Source organism: Plecotus auritus, assembly GCF_963455305.1.
Source record: "Plecotus auritus genome assembly, chromosome: 1".
In the NCBI taxonomy this organism is placed as follows: domain Eukaryota; kingdom Metazoa; phylum Chordata; class Mammalia; order Chiroptera; family Vespertilionidae; genus Plecotus; species Plecotus auritus.
Window position 1 is genome coordinate 51,297,460 of NC_137770.1, and position 17,349 is coordinate 51,314,808.

Sequence of the window (17,349 nt, forward strand, 5' to 3'; positions counted from 1 at the left end):
ATATGTAGGTAAAAAACAAAAGAGTCAGCTATCAAGGAAGGTGGAAAGAGACAGCTGTTTTTCCTAATGATTCTTATAGAAATAGTTGATTCTTTATACAGTGTATTCATATAACTGATAAAGTAAAATGTAACTAAAAATATATATACATATATACACGTCAGTTTTATCTATCACATTTGCAAAAAAAGTTTAATAGCCTATTCTTCTGTTGTTGAATGTGAATTACAACTATTTTGTAGAGTAATTTATCAGTGTTTATTAGAATCTTAAACATCTACACTTCATGATCGACTTAATCCAGTTTCATATATATATCCCTCAGAAATGCACAGATACTAAAGATACATGTTGTAGAATCTAGATCATGGGTGTTAAAAGAAATATGAGTCACTTTTGTAATTTACAATTTCCTAGTAATCACATTAAAAAAGTAAAAAGAGCCCTAGCTGGTTTGGCTCAGTGGATAGAGCGTCAGCCTGAGGACTGAAGGGTCCTGGGTTGATTCCGGTCTAGGGCACATGCCTGGGTTGCAGGCTCTATCCCCAGTAGGGGGCATGGAAGAGACAGCCAATCAGTGATTATTTCTCATCATTGATGTTTCTATCTCTCCTCCCTTCCTCTCTGAAATCAATAAAAAAATATTTTTAAAAAAATGTAAAAAGAAACAAGTGAAACTAACTTTAATAATACATTTAACCCAGTATATCTAAAATAAGTCAACATGTAGCCAATATTAAAAATATTAGAAATATTTTACCTTCTTAAAAATAAGTTTTTGAAATCTAGCATGTAGTTTACTCTTATATCCAGATTAAGAGCAAACTTCTTAATTTGGACTAGCCACATCAATAGTACATGTGGCTAGTAGCTACTGTATTAGACAGTGCAGCTCTAGAATGTTTATTGCTGGCTTGTTTCTAATACTAGAAAATCATGCTTAGCCTAACCTTGATGACCTGCAGATACCATGACCTACCCAGTAGGGAGTGCAGAACTCTGAGAAGTTTGCTCTGATGAAGCATACGGACACTCCCATTCCAACTTATTTAATAGGCAGACCCCTATAGCCCGCATCCTCCCAATATTTCCATAGCTTTTCCATATGTAGAGGCCCAAATTCAAGAAGACAGTATATTTTTCTCTTTCAAAAAGATGACTCTAAAGTTTTTTAAATTAAATCATATAGGAAATATCTATACATATATGAGACCAAGGAGGGGCCTGAGACTTAAGAATGACATTTAAGATTTAGTCATTATTTATTTTGCTCAAATCTTTGTAATTTTTAATTATTTACAATTCTTGTTAAGGTCAGTATTACAGATAGTGAAACTAAGTAGAGAATTACCAAATATGTTAGTTGTGAGAAATAGGATTGAAATGTTGATTATAAAAAAAAAACACACAAAAACAAGATGGCGGCATAGGTAAGCACCTAAACTGCTGCCCGCACAACAATTTCAAAACTACAACTAAAAGACAGAACGGGCCGAAACCGGTTTGGCTCAGTGAATAGAGCGTTGGCCTGCGGACTGAAGGGTCCCAGGTTCGATTCCGGTCAAGGGCACGTACCTTGGTTGCCGGCACATCCCAGTAGGAGGTGTGCAGGAGGCAGCTGATCGATGTTTCTCTCTCATCGATGTTTCTAGCTCTCTATCCCTCTCCTCTCTCTTCCTCTCTGTAAAAAATTAATAAAATATATTTTAAAAAATAAAAATAAAAAAAAAATAAAAGACAGAACGGACACCATCCAGAACCACAGGAAAGCTGGCTAAGTGGAAATTCTACAACTAGAAGGAAAGAGGAAAGCTCACGGAGAAGGAACGGCAAAGGGCTGAGGTACAGAGACGCACGTGCAGAGAGGAAGGGCAGCGGAGTGCCTGGCTGGCTTTCTCTGGCAGGAGGGGAAGGAAGCCCCCGACTGCACTGAACCCCAGTTCCGACTACACTGAACCCCACTTCCGGGCAAAACCCTGTGGACCCAGGCTCATACAGGGGGAGTTTGGACTGTCAGGTAGAGAGAAAGGCACACAGAGACTCGGAGACTTGGGGGAGCTGTGGCAGCAGGGGTCTGGAGGTGCAAGTGCGCACGAAGACTGACTGCGGAGGTTACCACAGGCTATCCTTAACGGAAGGGAGTCGGAAGCTCCTGACTGCACTGAACCGCAGTTCCGGGCGAGCCCCTGGGGACCCACGCTCTTACGGGGGAAATCTGAACTGTCAGGCGGAAACTCAGGAACCGCGGAAGGCAGAGGTCTGGAGACTCGCATGCAAGGGCAGGGCTGACGGGAAGCCAAGACTGGCTGTTCCGCCCTGAGACTCCACCCCTTCCAAGCTGAGCACAGAGGGTTTTGCAATCTGGCAAGGCTAATCCTATAAGGCTGTCTCCAGCACCAAAAATCTCCCAGTGTAGACACAGCTGATCCTCACAGCCAACTGGCCTGCAGGTCAATTCCTCCCAGTGATACCAACAACAATCAAGACTTAACTACAACAAGGCTATACACACAGCCCACAAAGGGGTGCACCAAGAGTGTCCACCTCAGGTTAACTGGGGAGGCCAATCCACTGGGCCAAATAGAAAACCTAGCACACAAATCTACCCTACCAACTCAGGGAAGCAGTGAAAAATGGGGAGATGAAGAAACAGATCACAAACAAAAGAAATGGAGGAAAACAAACGAGTGGATATAGAATTCAAAACTACGGTTATAAGGCTTTTCAAGAATATTCTAGAAAAGGCTGATAAATATAATTAGACCCTAAAAGATATGAAAAAGGACCAACTAGAAATTAAACATACACTGACTGAAATAAAAAATATTATACAGAGACCCAACAGCAGACTAGAGGAACGCAAGAATCAAGTCAAAGATTTGAAATACAAAGAAGCAAAAAACACTCAACTGGAAAAGAAAAAGAATTCAAAAAGTTCAAGATAGTGTAAGAAGCCTCAGGGTCAACTTCAAGCATACCAACATCAGAATTATGGGGGTGCCATAAGAAGAGAGAGAGCAAGATACTGAAAACCTATTGGAAGAAATAATGACAGAAAACTTCCCCAACCTGGTGAAAGAAACAGACTTACAAGTTCAGGAAGTGCACAGAACCCCAAACAAAAGGAATCCAAAGAGGACCACACCAAGACACATCATAATTAAAATGCCAAAGCAAAAGACAGAAAATATTAAAAGCAGCAAGATAAAAACAGTTAATTACCTACAAGGGAGCACCCATACAATTGTCAGCTGATTTCTCAACAGAAACTATGCTGGCAAGGCGGGAGTGGCAAGAAATATTCAAAGTGATGAATAGCAAGAACCTACAACCAAGACTACTCTACCCAGCAAAGCTATTATTCAGAACTGAAGGGCAGATAAAGAGCTTCACAGATAAGAAAAAGCTAGAGGAGTTCATCACCACCAAACCAGTATTATATGAAATGCTGAAAGGTATTCTTTAAGAAGGGGAAGAAGAAAAAAGTAAAGATAAAAATTATGAACAACAAATACATATCAACAAGTGAACCTAAAAATCAAGTGAATTAAAAATCTGATGAACAGAATAAACTGGTGAATATAATAGAATCAGGGGCATAGAAAGGGAGTGGACTGATAATTCTCAGGGGCAAAGGGGTATGGGGGGTGCAGAAAGAGACTGGACAAAAATCGTACACCTATGGATGAGGACACTGGGAGGGAGGTAAGGGCAAAGGGTGGGGTGGGAACCGGGTGGAGGGGAGCTATGGGGGGAAAAAGGAGAAACAATTGTAATAATCTGAACAATAAAGATTTATTAAATTAAAAAATAAATAAAATAAAAATAAATAAATGTTGATTATCAGCTAAAGCACTTCTTCCTTTGGAGCACAGCTCTGATTTTTCTTCACATTAATATTTTGAAAAGTGGGGACTAATAACTCAAGTTTTTTAGACTCCCAAAAGAGATATTACCAATATTAAGGACTAAAGTTCAAAATAGTACTTCACCTTAATCTCTTTCATGAATAATCCCATAGGTATTAATTACTTTGTTCTTTTGTGATATAGGCAGAGAAATGTGGGATTAATTTTAATAGTGATTACAGCAAAATAAATGTCAGTATTCCAGATATAGAAATAAAGTTTAGCCCAGCCGGGTGTGGCTCAGCAGTTGAGCATCGACCCAGGAATCATGAAGTCACTGCTTCAATATCCTGGTTAGGGCACATGCCGGGTTTTGGGCTCGATCCCCAGTAGAGAGCATGCAAGAGATAGCTGGTTGATGATTCTTTCTCATCATGGACATTTCTCTCTTTCTCTCCTTCTCCCTTCCTCTCTGAAATCAATAAAAACATATTTTTTTAGCCCTAGACAGTTTGGCTCAGTGGATAGAGTATCAACTGCAGACCAAAGGGTCCCAGGTTCAATAATACCATTTTATAGCAAAGAAAATTAATAATAATTCCATAATATCTAATGTATAGTACATGTCACATTTCCCCCAATTGTCCCCAAAATTAATTTTACTGTGTTTCAGATTTCATCAAGGTTTGTACATTGCGTTTGGTTGTTATGCCTCTTTTTAAAAAAATATATATTTTATTGATTTTTTTACACAGAGGAAGGGAGAGGGATAGAGATCTAGAAACATTGATGAGAGAGAAACATCGATCAGCTGCCTCCTGCACACCCCCTACTGGGGATGTGCCTGCAACCAAGGTACATGCCCTTGACCCTTCAGTCCACAGGCCGACGCTCAATCCACTGAGCCAAACCGGTCGGGGCTGTTATGCCTCTTTAGTCTCTTTCAATATCTTGGTCTCTGAGTTCTTAATCTCTTTTAATCTGTAACAGTGATATGTCTTAAAACATATATATATATATATATATATATATATATATATGTATATGTATTTTAGATGTCTTTTTTTGAAGAGTCCAGTCTTTTTGTCCTATAGAATGGTCACATTTTGGATTTGTCAATTTGTTTCCATCATACTTAGATTCAGATAAAACTTTTTTTTTACAACAATACTACATACATAATGTTATATAGTATTTATTATATCACTAGAGGCCCAGTGCATGGATTTGTACACTAGTAGGGTCCCTCAGCCTGGCCTGCGGGATCGAAACTGGCTCTCTGACATCCCCCGAGGGGTCCTGGATTGTGAGAGGGCGCCGACCAGGCCAAGGGACTCCACCGGTGCACAAATCCATGCACCGGGCCTCTAGTCCTATCTAATAAAAGAGTAATATGCAAATTGACCATCACTCCAACACACAAGGTGGCTGCCCCCTTGTGGTCAAAGATGGCTGCCCCCATGTGGATACAAGATGGTCGCCACAAGATGGCCAGCAGGGGAGGGCAGTTGGGAGGAACCAGGCCTGCAAGGGAGGGCAGTTGGGGGCGATCAAGCCTGCAGGGGAGGGCAGTTAGGGGCAAACAGGCTGGCAGGAGAGCAGTTAGGCATCAATCAGTCTGGCAGGGGAATGGTTAGGGGGTGATCAGGCTGGCAGGCAGAAGCAGTTAGGGGCAATCAGGAAGGCAGGCAGGCGAGCAGTTGGGAGCCAGCAGTCCTGGATTGTGAGAGGGATGTCCGACTGCCCATTTAGGCCCTATCAGGATCGGGCCTAAACGGGCAGTTGGACATCCCTCGAGGGGTCCCAGATTGGAGAGGGTGCAGGCTGGGCTAAGGGACACCCCCACCACCACCAGTGCATGAATTTCGTGCACTGTGCCTCTAGTCTGCATATAAGATCTTTGGTTAATCTCTTCCTGCCCTTCCCTCACCCCCTTCCCTCTGAGATGCATCAGTCTGTTCCATGTTTCCATGCTGTGGTTTCTGCTCCTGCGTTGAGTGTCTGCCCCCTGGTGATCAGTGCAAGTCATAGCTACTGGTTGGATGGTCGAATGGTCAGGCAGTCGCTTAGGCTTTTATATATATATAGATGTCAGGAGATAAATAATATCGGATGGTTCCATTAAGCTGAAATGCCAAATTGGATCCCTAGCAGAAATGTGGGTCTCCCTTGGGTAAGTCCAAATTTAATGTTGTAGGTTTCTTTAACTGTACAACATTGTTTTAATTTTTTAAAAGCATGTATTAATGACAATAAATATTGTTGATTTAGTCATAATCGTGGGCATAGACTACTAATAAGTAGTATTCACCTTGTCTGTTCTTTTTCCTTTGAATAAATACCCTAAAGACTCCCATTTCCCACCTTCCTCTTTATGACTTTGTAGGAAATTTTTACGAATTAATTGCTGGTAAGGACCCCAGAGGTAGTGGTAGATAAGAATAAACATTTATAAAGGGAGAATAACAGTAAAATATTTATTGAACCATTGCTATGTACCATGGCACTGGGCTAAGCACTTTCTGTGGATTATCTACACTGTAACCCAATTAGGTAAGCAGCATTGTTTCCCCATTTTACAGATTAGGAAGCTCAGGCACAGAAAGATTGAGGATCTTGCCCAAGGACCCACAGCAAGTAAGTGGTGGAGCTAGGGTTCAAACCCAGGGTGACTAAGTCTAGAGCCCATTTCTTATTTACTGTGCTATGCTGCCTCCATTATTGTGCACCAGGTATTATATCAGACACTGTCTTATACATTTTCTTGTATAATTCTCACATCAAACTGTAAGAAACAGTCTCAAGTAAATGAAGTTACTTACCCAAGGGCATATGATATCCGAACCATTTATTCTATTTTGTGGTTCTCTCCCATATTTCAGCCAAGATCTTTAACAACAGAGTGGTTTGTGCAGCGGGGTCCCTTTTTCACTCCCCAGCACCCACATAAACAGGAATCATGTGCTGGAAATGAAACCAGGTGACAGAAGCAACTGCACAAGCAAGAGAAGCCTGATCGGGTCCACATTAACCAGATGACAGGAGTGAGAGCCTTCAGTTACAATTCGGGGACCATCAGTGAGACCTGGGATGACACTGAACCTGAAATAAAGGTTGTTGAAATAAGACTGGTCTTCCAGGGAAAGTTTCCTTACCGTCTGCCCTCTCACCAGAGAGGACGTGGCAGTCTTGTTCTTTGAGTAACTTCAAACTGATGGTCAAAGCCATGAAGAAATTTCTGAAGGAAAGTGTGATTGCTTATAGTTTCTGATGCTCACTATTGATCTCCTTTGTAGAATTTTTTTAACATCATCACTGAGTCTATATATAATTATAGCTTAATAAGTTAAGATGAGTAGAATTAAAGAGAGTAATATGATGTATTGCATAGGATTTTTGTGGGGATTAAATTTACACACACATAAGACACACATACATAAGACACACACACACACACACAATCTAGTAGAGTCCTTGACACAGAGTAGGCATTCATTATGGAAGTTATCATCATTATGTGTGTACATCATTGAATTTTGTGTTCTCACATGTTAAGATCTGGGAACCTTTCATAACTTAGGACAATTGGCCCTCAACCCAGGAAAACAAACATTCCAGACACTGCCTGACTAGTACCTAAGCAAGAGACCAGATCTCCCTTAGTGACCCTCTCTTGCACTGGCAGGAGGCTCCTATTGTCATGGTGTCTGTCACACTCTGTCTTTCTGTTTCAGGTGGTTAGCTCAACCAATGGAGAGCTGAATGTCGATGACCCCACAGGAGCCCACTCCAATGCACCAATCACAGCTCACGCTGAGGTGGAAGTAGTGGAGGAAGCTAAGTATGTTCATCTTTCAAGGGGGCTCTTGAGTCATAAATTGAGAAATCTTTTACCTGTCTCTTCCTCTCTGTGTGCTGCTCATCTCGGACTGAATTCCTCATGCTTGTGTCCTTAGCTTTCTTCTTTTGACCATTTTATTTTTGCATGGTATTATAAGGCTGCTGCTGCTGCCCTTCTTTAGTTGTGATTTCCGGAAGACAGTCATATTTCGCTAGTCCACATGAGGCAAAAGACATAGTGAACTAAAAGAATCATGATAGAACACCTGTAATAGATAGTAGTCATGAGCCTCTTGGTGCCCTGGATCTTCTTTCTCTCTATAGGACACAGAAAAATCTGTTTATCTGAACCATGGGCTATGCTGAACAGCATGAAACTTCGGATTCTTGGCTAACCATTCTGCATATATAGTCCTGGAGCAAGGGTTTCAGGGCCATTTTGTTCTCACTTAAATTATTCTGGATTCAGAGAGACTCAGATAAATCAGGCAAGGAAAGTAGTCTCTGTACCTATGAGTGAAGGATCTTGAGAAGGAAAGGAAATCACACTAATCCCAAAAGGGTGAAGAGATTCCCCTACCTCCTTTTCTGATGCTCTTGCATGTAAATGTCTTGCCCTGTCCATACCACCAGCCCTTGGTGCTCTCTGCATGGTCTGTGTTTAAACTCTTAGAATATGGGGTGGAAGGTGAAATAACTGCTGATTCTACAACAAAAGAAGCATTTCTATCACTTCTTTCCCTTTATGGCCCATCCCAAATTCAAATGCAGGTTTAACCTTCAAGAAGACACGAGGTAGGAAGAGAGAGGTCCTTTACAAATCAGTTACTGCTGCCAAGCCTGATGTGGATGATTTTTCTTGTAAACTCTTTGAGAACATTCAGGCTACCCCAGTGTCCTGCTCATTTATAGTGATTTTGCATCCTAAGTGGTCTCTAGAGCCTCCAAGACCTGCATTCTTCTTCCTTCCAGATACACTTTGCATGGTTGTCCCTCCTGCCCAGTCCTCTGTTGCCCCATCTACATGCTTGGCTCACTTTGCTTCCAGGAGATCCTTTTCTTAGAAAACCAGGTCTTGAGTATTCCTACCCAGCAGATAAAAAGCAAGTGAGGATGACTTAAACTGTCTCCTGTCGAGTCCCTGCTGACAGTGGGCAGCTTCCGGAGCTCCTCTCGTTCTTTATATAAGGCCCTGCTACATACATAGGAGGGCAGGGGAGTTTCTAATGCCAGGAAGAGACTATTTTAGTAAGGAAACATGCTCCCCATTTTCAGGGACTTTGGAGATGTTAATGATATTCACAGTTTTTCAGTTTCCATGACAGAACTTTCTTCTCCTAAGTAAACAGTGTGTTACTCCTTCCCTATGGGTTTTCAACCTTGGATGCACTTTGGAGTCACCTGGAACTTGGTAGAAAACACAAATGTCTGAATCCTGGCCCTAGAGATTCTGATTTAATTTATCTGGAATATGGCCCGAGTATTAGGAATTTGTAAAGTCGAGGTGATTTAAATGTTTAGTCAGGGTTAGGAACCACGGCACTAGGTGTGGTCTGATCCAAACATTGTCTGGGCTTGAAAGATGGCTGTACCCATTCCCACCCCCACCTCACTGCCATGGCTATTATTTTGAAGACTGGAAATTTAGCTCTGCCTTTAATAACATACTTTGAATATCAAGATAGAATGGGCTTTAATCTTACAGTGTGTCCTAAACAGGTTTATCTTTTGAACACATTCATTTCATTTCAGTAAATGTATACTCTAATTGTGTATGTGAGTGTGGTGTATGTGTCCTGTATGTAAGATAGGGGGTCATTCACAAAGAGATTCCAGTTTGGTGTATTCTGTTCTGGTATAATCTAAACTCTAGGATGTAAAGAGAGCTTAACGTCTCCCTATTTAGCAAAAAGGAACCATTGTGCCTCTTTGCTACCAGTTTCAGGTTTGGGCCTTAAAGATGGGAAAACCAGAGAGGAGCAATTGTATTTAACCAAATGTCATCCAAAAGCTGATAGTTTAAGGCATTTTTGCGTGCTGATTCCCCTAGTGATTTCATGAGCTATCAATCCATCTTGCCCAGTGAACTTTCAAGGCACAACCATATGTTTTTCTTCTTGGTCTTCTATTTGTGTGTGTGTGTGGAGTGGGGGTCGGGGGAGATAAGGCCAACAAGCCATGTGTCCACCTGCTTGATCATTTTCACGGGAAGAGGTCACAGCTAGAGAAGCACAAGGAGTCCCAAATAGCCCCTCAATACAGGCAGCTGTGATGCCATTTGTCCCTGCAGCCTAGTTGTGGAAAAAAGAGGATGTTGCCTATATTGAGATTCAACTAGGGTACTGGGGAGACTATGTGAAACCTTCACTTCCAAGCTTTTAGTTTGGGGTTCCTCGCCCAGCTTGTTTTGTGTAAAGGAGGAGAGAACTTAGATGGTCTTAGTTTTTGTTCCATGTACAAATGAACATCTAACGTCCCTTTTTGCTAGCTACAGTTCACATGCCCTTGTTTGAGTATGGTTAGAAGGGTAGTGAGGCAAGGCAGCTTTTTGGTTGACTTTTGTAACAGTAAGAACACTGGAATTTTTGGTTATCCACTGACTTCTGCTGTAAATTAGCAAATATGGGCCTCATTTCTCCTGAAAATTAGTAAGAATGAGATGTAGGCCCTTCTCTGCATTTACACCTTAATCCAGAACAGTGATCCTCCTCACTCTGAGTCCTCTCCTAATAAAACAAAGTATCTCTTAAGCCTGTTTCTCCCTTGAGAAGAAGAGCTAACTGCTGACTGCTTTGGTCAGGCATATTAGATTTATAAAAGCCTCAGAATAGTTGGGAGGTTAGCTTAACAGATTGCACACTAAGACTTCATGTGGGAATCATTTGGCTTGGCTTTGGTGCTCGACTGAATTCTTACAAGCAGGATCATTTGTTACCTTCCTGGAACGTGCCCAGGAAAGCCCACTCTAGGGCACTCATCAACTCTCTTTTTGTTTTGTTTTACCCCTCACTGAGATCCAGCTCCCATCATGATGCTTCTATTAGGCACCTGCCCCCTCCACTCTAGTGAGGGGTCCAAGTGGCCTGGGCCTACCTTGACAGAGGAGGCAACTAAACACAGACACAACATACTGCATGTTTGCATGGCTCACAGGGAGTCGCTTCCATCTCACGTCTGTGGACTAATATCTCTTTCTCTCTCTTCCTTTCTGTGTTTTTCTCTTTACACACTCTGTAGCTGCCTGAAAATGCTCAACCTGTGGTGAGTCCCTCTCTCCAGTCCACATGCTAGGGGAGCGGACCAGACTGGGCTGGATTGGCAAAGCCAAACAAAATGCCTTAAGAACACTGAATGGCTTCCATATGCCACCTTTGCCATAACCACCCAGACTGGGAACTAGATCCACAAGGTGGGGATGGGGCAGGCCTGTATCTAGGAATTAATCTGTTCCTTCTTTCCTTTCAAACCCACCTAATTGCTGCCTCCTCCTGTCAAAACAATATCTATCCCACAGTATTCAAAATTACTCTTTATTTTTAATTGAATGAATTTTTTTCTCAAATTAATATACCCAGATGTTACCATTCAGAGAGGGACAGAGGTAGGAGGACAAAGTTACTATGTCAGTTGTTTAATATTATTCTTCACAACTCCAAGGACAATTGTTGCTGGATAATCTCACATTCTGCAGCATGGTCTCTACCTGGAAATCAACTGCTTTGGAAAAATCTGTGACTTCTCTTTTTTATTCAGCTGGTTCTTCCATCGTAGAATATGAGTCTCTCAAGAGAGCTCCATGGGGAAGAGATGGAAAAATTTGTCATTGTTATTTTGGTTTATTTTTGTTTGTTTGTTTATTGTCCTTTTTTCCTTTTTTGTTGTCCTCTCTTCCTATAAGAGAGTATAGTGGGCCAGGGGCTGACGTGGCCAATGAGATATTGGAGCCTCTTTTCCAGGTTCCTCAAATGCATTCTTAGGAACAACATGAGATGTATAGGAGGGAAACCCTAAAGAATCCATCCACGTTTGGTGAGGCACATTCTTGCTATAAGACAGAGTCCCCTCCCCAGCTTTCTTCCTGGACACTGCCTGTGACCCTCCAGCTCCTCCTGAACTAGGTGGTTTCTTGCAGTCTGGAATTGTACTCTCCCACATTGTCTGCATGCATGGGATCATATTCTGTGTGGTGATAATGGCCTGCTGGCCTCTATGACTACCTTGTTTCTATTGTCTTCTATGACTGAATTGAGCATTGTTTTCTGAACCCTAAGCCAAGTGGCCTACAGGGTTTCCCAGGGTCGGGGATGTATTAAAGGTAACAACTGGGTTTTATGAAGATAGAATTTGCAGTCTTACAGCATCGAGGAGTACATTGGGCCTGTTTATTTAGCAAACATAAGTTTGTGTGATCTGACAGTGCTATGGTCTATTTTTCTCTATGAGATATCAGTCATGTGATTCTGACTGCAAATATAAGGCCTACTGGGTGCTCATCCAACTCAGTGCTTGGAACTCTAGGAGGTCCCAAGGCCTGCCCCAAAGAGCTTAGGAACCATCTCTCTAGAGAGATAAGACATACATACTTGAAAGGACAACTGGTTCTCCAGGGTACTTATGTCATTGTCCCTTGAGAGGTCACTGTGGACAGGATGGTCAAGGAAGACTTCATGGACACTGCGGGACCTGAACCAGCTATTAGAGCAAGGCAAGAGTGTACAAGTACAGCAAGGACAAGCACGAGAAGCAGAGCAAAGGAGTAGGTGAAGGGAGAGAGCAGGACATAGTAAGAGAACATATATTTTGCACTAGCCATGCCACAGCTCTCATCACCCCCCTCTGGACCAGTCACTACCTGAGCAAGAGGTGTCACCTATTCCAAAGGCAGGAGTAAGGAGGGAATACCTCAGCTCAGGGATGTGCCAGGGCTATGGTTGTCGCTCAGGAGGCAGCCTTTTCTATGAGCACTTGGAGGGCTCATAGAAAAGGCATAATAAGTGGCTCAAAGGCCTGGGGGAAGAGCACTTGGTGGCTTGTGAATATGGAGAATGGATCGACTTTCACTCCATCATGTTTCACTCTAGCATGTTAAGATCTTCTGATTATCCAATCAAAGAATCAACTGGAAGCAAACCTAAGACCCAAGAAGGGTTCATTCCTCGCCTTCATTCTCTTCTGATAGTAAGATATCTGTATGGTGTCAATTTGCATTTGGTCTGGATTTGATCAAGTTTAATGGGCCCTGTTGCCGGTAGTTACCACAGAAACCAAAGAGTTGAGCAGATTGTAGGGTCTATTTCCTTATGGGTAGAATTATTAAAAGCTTCTGCTACTGCTTAAGCTTTAACTACAGTAACCAGCAAAAATTATTCTGGGGCTCTAAACCACAGTTCACACTCTCCTCCAATCAAGTGAGCAGTGTTGCACATCAGATTATGATACACTTATAAACAGACAATTTTTATGACTTGCCTTGGAGGAGGTTAAAGAAAAGTCCCATCACTTGAAATGGACTAAAACAGTATTTCAAACTTTTTTATGATTGCTTTTTCTTAAAAACACAAAATCATCATCTTAACATCCTCTAAAAGGAATAAGAATAGAGATTGTCTTAAATGTTAGTGATCCCTCTGAAAGTCATGGTTAATAGGGAACAGGTAAATATATTGAAATATTGGTGTTCCCATGAGATTTAATTTGCCTTGTTTAATATTAATCTCAGGACATGCAACTTGGAAAATGTCTTTTTTCTAAAGCATATGTATACAGAAAAGGATCATTTTCTTGAATCCTTCCTCAGGGATACCATTGAGGACTGTTTTAAACAATCAAAAGTGTTGCTCATTTTAATTTAAAAGAATGTATTCAGTCTCCAAATACACATAACACTTTGTTTAGTAATTGTATTCATACCTGTTAATAGTACTTTACAAATGACATTAATACTCTTAAAAAATCTTAAGACCCTCTTAAGGTGCTCTCATTTCCAAAATCCATGTTTGATTCATTCAGATTATAAAGCCCATTATTGTCTGTTTAAATATCTATTTTAACATTCTAAGAAATGTTCAACTTTTTAATAACTAGTCCAATGGGTATAGGAAATACAAAGGGGTCTGGCTGAAAAGGAGAGAATCTTAGCTAAAGTGGTGAACTGGGGGTTTAGGAAGTAAGCAACAGTTCTTTATTTTTATATGAATATTCCTGGCATTAAGTCTGGAAGGATAGGCAAGCAACTCAAAGATAGTTTTGTCAGAAAAGCTTTTCTTTCAAGGATCCAGCAAATCTGAGTTATACTTCCAAAGTTACTCTCTGCCATCATCAGGCATCTTTGACTCATTCGCCACCTTCTCATTTCCCATGTGTCAGCGTCCAATAAAGGACATATTTTGCACCAGCCATGCCATAGCCCTCATCACTCCCTTCTGGCTTAGTCACTACCTGAACAAGAGGTGCTTCCTATTCCAAAGGCAGGAGTAAGGAGAGGATACTCACGCTTAGGGATGTGCCAGGACTTGGCTGTTGCCCAGGAGGCAGCACTTGGAGGGCTCATGAAGGAGCAGGCCCAGTCACCACCCTAAACAGGGTCAGTCCTGTAACCCAGTCTGGCATAGCAGCAGCAGTGTCTGGAAGCTAAGTTGAAGACCTCCCACTAGATGACCCCTGATGATCAGCTCCTGGTCTGTGGCATTGATCTCTGAATGAAGAGTGCACTGTGCTGATTCCAGTCAGGATATCTGGGCTCCCAGTTCTTATTAGAATCAGGGCTTCTCCTGTCTACTCCAAGTAGCTGGGTGGGGGCTGGGACGGGAATAGAGAAACCTTATTCTTTCATTGGTAACATTGCAAGATCCTCCTAGAGTTCCAACTATCATACTTTTGGGGTTTGTTTTTTGTTTGCCTTAGTTTAGCCTCCATACCTGCTGATCACTGTAGTTGCATTAAATAATTTTGTGCTCTATATCAAGGGGCAGTCAGTGCAGCCTATTTTTATGCAGACCTGAGACCCCCAGCCTTGGTTCTCCAGAAAGATGAGGCGTCTGGGTTGGGTGTCCTTTTTCCAAAATGCTTGTTTCGGCCATGCCTAGCCTGTGGCATTTTGGTAGCTGCAGATTGAAGTGAAGCAGCTACTTGCCTTGGCTTTCCTGGCAGACACTGCCTGCTGCCTCCAGGATGTGCACTGTAGATGGTGGGTGGCCCTGTGGGTGGGTACCAGGGGGAGACTTCCACTCCCTGCAGAAAGCAGAGGCTCTTGGAAGCTGCAGCCTCTCACACTGACTTGCAATGTTCCTTGTGCCCCAGGTGCTGCTGTTTCTTTAAGAGGAAAAGGAAGAAGACTGCTCAGCGCCATAAGTGACCAGTGCCTCCCAGGAGTCCTCAGGTCCTGGGGACTCTGACTCGATTGCACCTGCAGCTCCTGCCATTTCTCATTGGAAAGGACTCCTCTGCAGGGGATGGTGGAGATCCAAACCAAAAAGAAGAAAAGAGATGCCCCCAGAAGGAGCCAGTGTGGGCAGCCAGGGCCCAGTGGGTCAGTGGCTGTCCCCACCTGCCTGAGGCTCTGAGCAGGTCCCAGAGCTGCTGCTCCTCCACTGCTTGCCCTTGGGGCCACTTGGTTGACTCTCCTTCCTATTGTTTACAGTGAAGGTGTCATTCACAAAAACTCAAGGACTACTATTCTCTTCCCTCCCTTAGTTTACTCCCGGGTCCTTGCCCCGCCCTCAATCCTCTCCAGCACTAAAGCTAGTGAGTTGAAGGCTTTGTCTGCCGAAGGAACTCTAGAAGCTGGGCTTGCGGCCAAGAAGGTAGGAGGAAGATGGCAGGCCTGAGCTGGAGAAGAACCTTCTCCACCTTCCAGGGATATCTGGCTCCCTCTTCCTCTGTGCCTGCCCAGCCTCCATCCTCAGCTGGCCATGGGGTACAGTTTACTCCCTCCCTCCCTCTTGTGAGGTTACACTGTAGGACACAAACTGTGAGAAATCTGCAGTCTACTGTCCCCATGTGTTGGCGTTCTTAGCTTTCTTGACAAGTGAACTCTATTCTCCAGTCAGTAGTAGAACATTGCAGATTGTTCTGAGCAAAGGAAAAAAACTGACTTTATTGCACTTTTAGTTTATTGGGGGTTTTTTGTGTTTGTTTGTGTTTTTTTACAAAAAACATGGCAGATGCATATTGTGTCTGGTTATATTGGGAGTTTTACTTATTTTCTGTTTTGAGGGGGATGGGGCCAGCCAAGCCATTCAGAGAGAACATGGGTCCAGAGGACATCTCAATGGAAAGAGTTGGGTCAGCAGCACCCAGAAGAGAAGAAGCCAAACTCTATGTCATTCTGAGTAAACACTCAGGTTGGCAAAGAAACATACTTGAATTTTCATTCATCTTCTCAGCTACTGAAGAACGTCCTACCAGAGCCTCTTGACCTTATCAGCCTGCAGTTTGGACAACCTAACCTCTACGACACATGGGATGAGCCAGCCAAGCCAGACCATGACCAGGAGATATTTCATCCCAGAGAAGGAGATAACTTTAAAAACAAACAAACTGAAACATCTGTTTCCTCCACTGCCAGGGACTTACAACTAAGCCATGTGACTTCCTTACCAATTTTGGGGAACAAAATTAGCGATGAAACAGCTACCACCATATTACCACTAGTGGACAAAAAGAGGAGGAAAATGAACCTGCCTTCCAGCTGCCAAAGGAAACTCAGGATTTGGCATCATAGGGCCAGGAAATAAAACTGGTATGTACTGTCTGCCCCAATAGCTGCGTTAGACATGTGGGCTGGCCTGCCTTATCAGAAACCAAGCACCTGCAGATTTTCTCCTGGCAGGTCCACAGCCGCAGGCTTAGGACTCAGTACATGGGGCTGGAGTAGCAGGAGGGTGAGATTAATTGGTGCTGGAGAATTCCAGGGGAAAGGAGACTGAAATGAAAGCTCTGAAATTATCTTCTCAATTAGACATAGACTCCTTCCAAATAAGATGGCCATGCATCTAGAGCTTGTTTTCTCCAGTAGGCTCTCCGCCACCCACCTAGTCCCCATGGTGTAGTCACACGACATGCTGCCATGAAGAGTCTTGGTTCCTCATTCATTGCTTTAAAGTATTAATGTATAGTTCATCTTCTCATGCTCAGTTTTCATTTGAGTTCAGTGGCTTATCCAAACAGTGACCTCTTGTTCCAGATGTCATAGAGGAGAAGAGATTGTTTACATCAGGTAACGAGGTCTTTTATATGGGAGTAGAGATAGCTAAGCATGGAAGACAATGGCTGATGACTTATTTCGGTGGTTTTGGGAACAGAAATCATTGCCCCTGACTTGAGGTGTAGGGCTGTCTTTTGGGTTGGAGGATGTGGGGATACTTTCTGGTAGTTGGCATTTCCTGACAAGTCCCTTGATGAATGGAACAGAAATAGTAGTAGCATGAAACAGAATTACGGGGCTTCCTCTGTTCCATCAGGCCTTGCCAGGAAATACCATTCCCCTGGCTTCAAACCTGCTTAGCTTATATAAAGATTGTAATCTTACATTTCTTTTAAAAGAAATTTCCCTGTATACAAAACAGTGGCTGGGAGACACAGTACCACACCCCTTCCCCACAAGGATTTCAAATATTGGGATTTGTTTCCTTGACATTATCTAGTGGTTAAGGTGTAATCA

The 17,349-nt window shown here is 42.7% G+C and overlaps 1 protein-coding gene across 4 annotated transcripts in view; it reads left to right on the plus strand.

Moving 5' to 3' along the window:
- The window catches only part of CSNK1G1 (casein kinase 1 gamma 1), a gene marked incomplete at its 3' end in the record, with an annotated part of 153,377 nt that extends 136,949 nt beyond the window's left edge, over window positions 1–16,428 (plus strand). For 2 of the 4 annotated variants that reach the window (XM_080687148.1, XM_080687147.1), the window contains exon 12: window positions 7,583–7,804. In XM_080687148.1, coding sequence (XP_080543274.1) covers window positions 7,583–7,804 — 222 coding nt within the window. Of the gene's footprint in view, window positions 1–7,582; window positions 7,805–10,925; window positions 10,950–14,987 lie in introns of those variants that run through there. The other 2 variants (XM_080687149.1, XM_080687150.1) reach the window with 2 other exon arrangements.
- Window positions 16,429–17,349: the final 921 nt, after the last annotated feature.